At 38.7% G+C, this 10,702-nt stretch overlaps 1 protein-coding gene across 1 annotated transcript in view; it reads right to left on the bottom strand.

The window, feature by feature from the left end:
• Positions 1-10,702, bottom strand: part of PLPPR5 (phospholipid phosphatase related 5) — a 205,965-nt gene that overhangs the window by 114,296 nt on the left and 80,967 nt on the right. The window contains exon 2 of the mRNA XM_004699238.4: positions 5,209-5,341. Coding sequence (XP_004699295.1) covers positions 5,209-5,341 — 133 coding nt within the window. The remainder of the gene's footprint in view (positions 1-5,208; positions 5,342-10,702) is intronic.

Genomic DNA, 10,702 nt, shown 5'->3' with positions numbered 1-10,702 from the left:
CCTTTCAACCAGCACCACATGTGATTATTGGCCAGGCTGGCACAATTAACTAACTCAGGGAGAGTCAGAGAAATTCAGACAGACTAAGGACACAAATCTTTTTCCAAAATACCGTGGTGAAATATGAACACCTAAATCACAAACATCTTCATTTGTGCTCCCCTAAAATCTGGGCTAAGATGTACTTCTGTTATTTAAGTAAGCCATTCTTTTCATCTGGTGTAATAAGTTTTCCTGTTTAAAATAGAGCGAAGTATTTGATACGGATATTGCAATGTCTCTTGATACTGGTAAAGTTCCCAAATGTACTTTAGACTTGAACTGTCAGTGCATCAGGCCCAAGGCCAATATTTTGATTGACTACAAAGGTAATAAGATAAAGTGAGATCCCATGAGGGTATCCACTCTGCTGACCTGAAGAATAAAGTCCCTGTGAAGAGTAATGTTCTATTGTGCAGTAATACTTTGCTTACAACCCTGTATTCTATTATAATCAACTAGAGACATCTGTCACGACTTTTAACAAGGAAATAAGAATCAAATCAAGCACTCTTCAATGTTTCACAAATCATGTGAGCAGTAAGAATCATCCAGCAATGTAAAAGCACATTGTTTTGTGCAATATGTTCCTTAGAAGAAATATGTATGGATATGTAAAAAAAAAAGTTTTGAAGTAGATACAATATAACTTAAGAAAGTTTAGGAAAGCTTCAATTTAATAAAACTACGATTGGTTTTTAGTACACAGGTATTTTTGTTTACTGCCTACTTTATAATTAAATGAGTCTATAGATAATTACGCGTTGATGTGCTCGCTTCGGCAGCACATATACTAAAATTACACGTTGAGCTCCTAACCACGAGTTAAGAGATTCAAAACCACCAGCCACCCCACAAGAGAAAAATGAGGCTCTCTACTTCACTAAAGAGTTACTATCTCAGAATCCCGAAGAAGTAGTTCTGTCTTGTCTTATAGGGTCACTGTGAGTTGGAATCAACTCTATGGAGGTGAGGGTTTTTAAAAAATTTTTCATTAAAGGATCATTTTATTGGGGACTCCTACAACTCTTGTCACAATCCACACATTGCTTGAATTAGGCGAATTTGTATATGTGTTGCCTTCATTCTTTTCTTGACATTTACTTTCTATTGAGCTCTTGGTATCAGCTCCTCTTTCCCCTCCCCTCCCTGCCCCTCCCACCCTCATAACCCCTTGATACAATGTACATTGTTATTATTTTCGTATCTCACACAGACTGCTGTCTCCCTTGCCCCATGGTTTCTGTTGCTCTTCCCCCTAGAGAGGGGTGTATGTGTCGATCATTGCTTTCGGTTCCCCCTTTCTCCCTTTCTCCCCCCTTCTTCCCCCTACCCTTCTGGTATCACTATTCCCGCTCTAGTTCCTGGATTCTGTGTGTGCTGAGCTCCCATCCCTTTCTATACCTGTGTACCTGTTCCGGTCTAGTCTGAATTCAGAAGTAGCACTGGGGTCATGGTAGTGGGAGGTGAGGAAGCCTCAAGGAGCCGGAGAAATACAGTGTGTTTCATCAATGCTTTACTGTACCTTGATTGACTCATCTCTTCCCTGTGGCCAGGCTGTGGGGGGATTGTTCCATTGTCTAGAGATGGGCTTTTGATCTCTGTTCCTAGCCCCCTCATTCTCAACAATGTCTTTGTTTGTTTGTTTGCTTGTTTGTTATATGTCTGCTGATGCCTATTACCCAGTCCTGATGACTCCTCATGATCACACCAGTGGTGTGCTTCTTCCATGTAGACTTGTTGCTTCTCTGCTGAACGGTGGCTTGTGTAACTTCCAGCCTTTTAGACCCCAGACACTATATCTTTTTATAGATGGCAGATGGTTTCAATGAAGGTTACAGCCCTAAAAACCCTAGGAGGGCAGTACTACTGTGTCCTATACATTCTCTGTGAGTTGAAATTAACTCAGGGGCAATGGCTTAGTGTAAAGAGAAATGAGTTAAAGAAATAGTATTGATATGCATGGGAAAGTTACTTTTAAAGTTTCATGTACAAGTTACCTTTTCAAATAAAACAGATGGGGGTTTTGGAGACATAATTTGATGGTACTATCTTTGGATAAGAAAATCTTTGTGCTCAGATAGGTCTAAAGATATGCTATGTTTAGTTATTTCGTTTATAATGACTATACAGATTAGGTGATTGCTGCATAATATCTCCAAAGTCTTCATCTTGACTCTATTGATATGCGAAACATATTGAAAGATCACATATTTAAAAAATATTTTTAACAGTTTTATTGGCACTTCGTCCACATACCATACAACTCAATAGTTCAATCATATCAAGGAGAGTTAAACAATCATTACCAAGAACATTTTCTTATTCCTTGTACTCATTGCTCATGATGTTTAAAAAAATTACGGCAATAATATACACAACAAAACATTCTCCAATTCAACAACATCTATATGCATAATTCAGTGCCACTGATTATACTCTTTGTGTTGTACCATCATTATTGACATCCTTTTCCAAATTATTCCACCACCACTGACCCCTAAGCAAAAATTCTGCCCTCTTTGCCTATGGGATCCAATGGTGTCAAGTTTGGTTCCTTTTTTTAAAAAAAAAGTTTTTTAGTAGTTTCCTTGTTATAATATTCACAGATTATACACTTCCAGGGTTAAATTACTTTAAAAAAGAATTGTGTATAAATCATCCCAATCAGTTCTCATGCTCGCCCCCTCACACACACATTCATTCTTTTTTCCCCAATTCCCTTCACCCTCCCCACCTACCCTTGTCCCCAATCAGTCATTCCACCAGTAGTTATTATCTCTATGCATACACTCTTTCTGGGTTTCATAAACTGGGAAACCTAACAGAATCAATAAAAAACAAAACAGAATAATGATAATATCAAGATAGAAATAAAAGAGTAAGAAAGAAAAAACCACCAACAATATTTTATAAACCACAGAAGAAATTTGTCTTGAAACAAAGGAGAAATATTTGGGCCTAGAGCAAATTCAAATTGGATCAAAAGGGAAGTCAACTGACCAGGTATCACATTATCATAGCATGGTTCAATCCACCATAACAAGTTTACAATAATCCCTGACTGAGAGTGCAGCTGTTCAAGTCCCTCACCTGTGGTTAGAGAGGATCTGACACGACTCAATCTGACTAGATGTTCTGAAGATGGATTTGGGGCTCCCACGGTCCTCCATAGCCTTCTACAAATTGGTTGTTCACAAGTGAACCTCGTATACTTTCCCCTTCATCATACTCGGATTTTGTTATCATCATCTTTGGATCACACAGGCTAGTGTGCTTCTTCCCTGTAGACTTAGTTGGCCAGTTGACAGCCAGTCACCCTCTGCTTTCTTCACCACCCCTTGTTGTGGCACCTTCAACACTGTATTATCAGTGATCATCTTCATGATGGTGAGGGTCTGAGCAGGGCTTTGTTAGGAGACTAACTATGCTTGGATTAGGGCTAGAATTAAGTGGGGACCCAGAATCCATCTGCTTGCCCATGGGTTATGAACCACTGTGTTTTACATTTGTGGTCATATTATGACAAAAACAAGAACAAAAATCAACAACAACAACAAACATCAAAGACAAACAACCCCCCTCCCCCGAAAAACAAAGGGAACAAGAAAAACTGTCCATCATCCCCCCTCTACACCAGGGTATATGGTGATTACATTGGTAACCTCAAAATGCCATCAAATGGCATAGAATTTATGGTACTGTTGATAAGAGGAGTTTATGTGAGAAGAGTACAACTGCAAGTTGCAATCCACGATTTGTTGTTTTGTAGAGATTCATTTATTAATTGATTAAGCTCTGTATATATTGAATATGGGGATTGGTGCTAGGGGTAAATTCCCTGTACCAATTTTTATAAGGGCAGATCTTTAGCTATCAGATAAATACCTGTCATATTAATGCAAGGGAAGTACTGAGGTGGCTCTTGGTCCCCTTTCATTGTACATCCACTGAACCAGGGCTCCCACCCAAGGTCCAATGCCCGTCATTTCCACAGTCTTGGTGTGGCCATCCTTTGCTTCCTCCCCTTTCAGGATATTTCCACCCTAAGTTCAAAGGTACAGATAGTTTTGAGGTAGGGCCGAGTTAGTTCAGCAAGTTTCCACGTAGAGTCCTTCTGGTGTGGCTCCTGGGGGATGCCATGTTCCCTGTAAGGCCAGCATCTAAGGTCATCATAGTGCTTAGTCCATGGTGTGGTTCACTAAGGAACTGGATTTTTCTCTCCTTATGTTCCTTATAATTACTTTATAGCATCCATTCCCCATGTGAGGTTGCTACTCCCCATTTACCCACCATCTCCACCACCAACAAAAAAGCACAGGCGCCTCTGAAATGTAGACGCTCTCTCCCTTGGTCTTCACATGATTTTCCAGTAAGGCTCTCCTCTCATTCCTGTGGAGCACCTGTCGATTTGTTACAGCCATGTCTCAATATTTTATAGCATCTAGTTGATGGTCTTCTTAAAGGAGTGACCCCAGCCATGTGAGGTCTTCTCTTTGGAGGTGGCTCTTAGGAAGTGCACCTAAGGGGGTTGGGGGGATCATGTATGGTTCATGGCCAGTAGGTAGATATTCTACCCGTTGGTTTAGGTAGACTGATAGTGACCCCATAGAGTAGGGTAAAGTCGCCCTGTGCATTTCAGAAACGGAGTGGAGAGCTTAGAGAGATTCATCTTCTCCAGCTGGTGATTTCAAACTGCTCACCCTGTGGGGAGCAGCCCAACGCGTCCCCACAATGCCACCAGGGCTCTTTCTGCATGCGCAGGTTATTAGCAAATACAGTCTTTCTTCTAGTTTCCAAGCCTTCATGATATTCAATATCTTCCCTGGAATAATCGCTCTTCCCAAAAACATTGCTTCTGATATTTCAGAAACACAATAAGTAATTTATTTTAATTATCTAATTTTTAGTTTTAAATAGATTATTAAATATTCAATGTGGTGTTCCTTCTTTTCCCTTAAAAAAAGAAGAAGAAGAAGAAATGATATCCCTAAACAGGCCCTTACAATATCAAGAAAAAGCAGAATATAATGCTTATTTCTAAACCAAACTGAAACATTTTTAAAGGAATCAAATTATAGGTACTTAAGATGTTGAACATTGCAAAGGTTAGCTTGTAGGCAAACATTTTTTTTCACCAACAATAAAAACAATTTAATGAGCACATACCAAGAAATCGGACAGTTCGCCGCACCAATGGGTTTATATAGCAGCAGTCTCCAGTTAAAATAGTTTTTTCTTGATTTTCAAAATCTCTGGTGGCTAGTTGTAGGCAAAACACAGCAGTTTCTCCAACTATTATCTTGCAAGAAAACAAAGATGAAAGAATATTAACATTTAGCCCAGATAAATGTAGACTATTTTTATTTTTTTAAATGCAAGGAAACAAGCTCCCTTGAATTGAAATGCTCTCAAGGTAAACCAGGTCATATTTTCTTAACCAGGCTTCTTCATGACAACTTTGTTCCACATAGATAATCTGTATTTTGGTCAATTCAAAGTCCTATTGATACATTATGAATAAAATAGACTATCTATCACATGTTTGCTTTCTAGAAGTTACACTGAAAAATGAAATGCACAAAAAGAGCTCTGCTTTATTTTGGAGATAAATTTTATAATTGAATTCCATGCTTTATTCCTGAAGTGATTGTGTCTTGCTTCAGTTTGACTCTGCCACAGAAATGAAAACAGGTTCTCTGTGCAAGTATTTTTGGCAGGATCAGCATAAAGATACTAATTTATATTAAAGTAATACTTTTATAATAAGGAAAAAACCCAGTTCACGAGTGTTTGGCCTGGAGATTATCTTTTGCCAGTATTCTCAGTATATCTCAGTATATAAAACAGAATATCTCAGTATTCTGTTTTAAAACATTATTGAGAGTTCCAATCATGAATATACTTTATATTTTAATATGGATGTCATTTTACCTTCATAAAATGCATTAAAGATTATTGCTAAACTTGCTTTATAAGTGAAGACCCCCAAACTGGGAACCCAAATGCATTGTCCAGGTCACAGAGGAAAGAAGAAGGAGTGGGCGCTGGTCCAGAACCTTTACCTTGCCGTCCTATTAAAGGACCAGCTTTATGTAGCAATCAAAATATCTCATTAGGAACATATATCAAATGAAATAGTTTTCATATTGTTCTCAAGACTACCCAGCAAGACATTATTATCCAATTTTGCATAAGAGAAAATGAGGGTACAGCAAGATAAATAACGTCCCATATCGGGCCAGTCAGAAGCCAAAAAGACATTTAAAGATCAACCGTAGAACTTTCAACTCCATTTACTACCATGACCAACAGCTGTAGAAACAAAATTAAGAGGGATTAAAAACAAAACAAAACACCAGAGCCAATAGTACCTCACCTAACAGTCGTAGTTTAGATTTAAATATGTCTTGCCAAAGCTCATTAACATGATATACATGGAGTCCCTGACATTCTCAGGAAAACTTTTTGGGGTATCCACGAAAGATAATATCTATAATTGAAGTATCTTCAAAATAGCAAGTGGAAGGTTGAGAGGGAGTTCAAAGAAAAGTAGGTGTGTGACCTACTTTTACCCTAACACAAGCAACGGATTGTGAGGCATATCTTTAAAAAGTTCAGCTGTTTTGCTACCTCCTTTTCCTCCGTCTCTACTATACATCTTCCAAGTAGGCTAAGAGCCAAAGTCAAATAAGACAATGTTGAACCAGGCCTGCCATCTGCTGAGACTGGGTTGGACTAGAGAAGGCTATAGCATTCCACCTTCCAAATCCTCCTAATATTATGACTTTAGTTGAGTAAAGTAGAGCTAGTTTATAAAGCATCAGTTTATCCAGGCTCAGAAGGCACACAGGTATTCTTGATTGGTAAATCACCTAAAGAAACTAAAAATGGTGAGGGAGAGGGAAAATGGAGGGGGGAAATGAGGAGCTGATGCCAAGGGCTCAAGTAGAAATAATGATGATGGCAACAAATGTACAAATGTGCTTGACACAATGGATGGATGATGTATGGATTGTAATGAGTTGTACGAACCCCCTTTAACACCTTCATGTCTCCCTTCCTGAAAAACTCTTTTGATTCCTAACTCCTCTCCCACGGCCCTCAGAAGAAATTACTCCTGCAATGCACTGTCTTTGCATCAACATTTCCCAAGATTCACACCTCAGGATATTCCAAATCCTAACACTATCATCCACCCACCACTAGCTGGTCAGTGTGTTGCAATGTGGCGGCTTGTATATTTCAGTGATTGTTTAGGAACTACGTCACCAGTACTTCCCACAACAGTGGGGTCATTCTTGATGGACAGGTTTCAACAGAAATTCCAAACTAAAACAGATTAGGAAAAAGGAGCCGGTGGACAAGTTCTTTTCAGTTCGCCATTGGAAACCTTATGAACAGCATCAGAACTTTGTCTGGTATAGTGGCAAAAGATGAGTAGCTCCATTTGGAACACACTCCAAATAGGACTGCGAAAGAGATGCCTCCTCAAAGTGGAATCAACCTTAATAACTTGGATAAAGTAAAGCTCTGGGGACCTTCATTTGCTAATGTGGCGTGACTCAAAAGGAGAAGCAACAGCAAAAGACATCCATTAATGAAATGAATGTGGATGCATAAAATACATACATGTGAGAAAACTGAAAGTCCTCAGAAATGAGGAACTCATGAAGTTCTGTATCATAGACATTAGTGAACTGAAATGGACTGGTATTGGCCATTCTGAATCAGATAATTGTATGATCTATTATGGTGGGAATGACAAATTGAAGAGAAATGGTGTTGCCTTGATAAGTAAAAAAAAAATTATATATCTTGAAATATAATACTGTGATATGATAAAATCAATATGCCTACAGGAAAGACCAGTTAATACAACCATTATTAAAATTTACATACCAATAACTAAAGCCAATGAAAAGAAATTGAATAACACTGCCAACTTCTGTCTGCAATCGATCAAATATGTCATCAGGAAGCAAGGATAGTTACTGGTGATTGGAATGTGAAAGTTAGAAATAAGCAAAAAGATCGGTAGTTAGAAAATATGGTCTGAGTAATGGAAATACCACAGATCACACAAGAGATTTTCGCCAGACCTATGACTTCTACATTGCCAATAACTTTTTCAACGCCGTAATTGGCACCTGTACACCTGGGCCTTAGAGATAGCATATTCTGGAATCAAACTGAATATATTTGAGGAAAAACATAATGGAGAAACTTAACATCATCAACCAAAATAAAGCAACTAGAAGACTATATATAGAACTGATCATCAGTTGCTCATATGAAAGTTCAAATAGAAGCTGAAGAAAGTTAAAACAAGTCCATGGGAGAAAAAAACATGCCTTTGGATATATCTCAATTGAATTTAGAAACCAACTCAAGAATAGATTTAATGCACTCAACACTAATGAACAAAGCCCAGACGAGTTGTGTAAGAGTAACAAGAACATCACACATGAAGAAATTAAAAGGACATTAAAAAGATGACAAATTTAAAAAAGACTAAAATGGGTGTGAGACTCTAAAACATGTTTGAATGCAGAATAGCTAAAGCAAATGGAAGAAATAATGAAATTATTATTGAAGTTAAAGAGCTGAATAGATAAAGGGCAACTGAGAAGAGAAAGTAAAGTTATTATAATGAAATGTGCAAAGACCTAGAGAAAACATGCTCAGCATTTTGCAAGCTGAACAAACAGAACCAAACAATCCAAAGGGGATAAAATAAATCTCTGGTTCCAATCTTAAAGGATTCTATCAACAAAATAGTGAACATGCAGGAAGCATCAAAAGAAGATGAAAGGAAAATACAAAATCTCCATTCTAAACAGAATTGGCCACCATATAACCATTTCAAGATGTAGAAATGATCAGGAAATAATGGTACTGAAGGAAAAAGTCTAAGCCGTGCTAAAGGTATGGGCAACAAAGAAAGCTCCAGGAATTAATAGAATACCAATTGAAACGTTTCAATGAACTGGTGCACCTCTTACTTGTCAATGGGAAGAAACTTGAAATCAACAGGGGAAAAATGCACAATTATGCCCATTCCAAGGAATGATGACCCAACATTACATAGAAATTATTGAACAATATCATTATTGTCACATGAAAGTAAAATGTTCCTGAAGATAATTCAAAACCAGTTGCTGCAGTACATGAACAGGGAGCTTTCGGATATTCAATCCAGATCCTAGAGAGGATGAAGCATAAAGGACAGTAATGATGATATCTAATGGAGCTTAGCTAAAAGTAGAGAACACTAGAAAGATGTTAACTTGCAATTTATTGATGATGCAGTTATTCTACTATTGATCATAACAAGCTATGGATGACATTTGGAAGAACGATAATTCTGGAACACTTACTTGTACTTTTGTGGAATCTGTGCAAGAGGCAGTCTTGCACACAGACCAGGGGACACCGCATGGTTTAAAATCAAGAAAGGTATGCACCAGGTTGTTTCCTTGCACCATACTATACAATCTGTATCCTAAGCAAATACTCTGAGAAGCTGGACTATTTGAAGAAGAACACAATATCAGGATTGTAGGAAGGTGCATTAACTACCTGCCTTATACAGGTGGCACAACCTGGCTTGAAGTGAAGTGAAGAGGGCTTGAAACACCTCTGGCAAAGCTCGAGACCAGTAGGCAAGAAATCAAATGATTTGTTGCACTGGGAAAATCTCCCACAAAAGATCTCTTAAAGAATAAAGATGTGCTTTAGAGATTTAAGATGTGCTTGACCCCAATCCATGGTGTTTTATATCACGTCATATGCAAGTGGAAACGGCCAAACGAAGAAGAAGAAGGGATGGTAAGGGTGGCCAGATAAGGAAGAGCAGTGAAACGTGATGCTGTTGAATTATAGTGTTTCAGAAGAATATTGACTAAACCATGGAATTACCAAGGTAAACAAATCTGTTTTGGAAAATGTACAGTTGCATTGCTCCTTAGAAGCAAAGGCGTTGAGACTTCCTCTCATGCACTCTGAATAAGTTATCAGGAGGGACCAGTCCTGGAGAAAGGCATCATACTTGGTTAACTAGAGTCAATGAAACCCCAAAGGAAGACCCTTAATGAGAGAAACGGACATATGACTGCAAAAGAAAAATCAATGAAAGAATGACTACAAGGATGGTGCCGAACCGATGGCCCCGGAAGGACATGGGAGTGTGGGAGGTAGGGGAAGGGAGGAGGGCTGGCCAACCTAAGGACAAGGGAACAACAAATAGTTCAAAACCAATGGTAGGGAAGGGATGGGAGGATTGGTCGGGAGTGACCAAGGGCAAGGCAACTGCGAGGAACTACCAAAACCAGAATGAAGGCTGAACATGGTATTGGGACAGGAGGAAAGCGTAAAGAAATAGAGGAAAGAAGTAGGAGGCAAAGGGCATACATACAAGCCTAAATACAGACATGTATATATGCAAATATATTTAAGATTAAGGGGGGAACGGACCTAGGTGCAAATAATTATAGGTTTGGTAGTAGGGTGGCAGGTGGACATTGGGCCTCCTCATGCGCACTCCCCTAATACAAGAGCACCTTGCTCAGCTAAACGGTCATTTCATGATATCTACCTTCCCGACATGATCACTGAAGACAGATGTGTGCATAAGAAAATGTGGTGAAGAAAGCCGATGGTG

Source organism: Echinops telfairi, unplaced genomic scaffold (assembly GCF_000313985.2).
Source record: "Echinops telfairi isolate 266 unplaced genomic scaffold, ASM31398v2 ScPeMD7_443;HRSCAF=831, whole genome shotgun sequence".
NCBI classification, from domain to species: Eukaryota; Metazoa; Chordata; class Mammalia; order Afrosoricida; family Tenrecidae; genus Echinops; species Echinops telfairi.
This window is presented reverse-complemented; position numbering and strand designations above follow the sequence as displayed.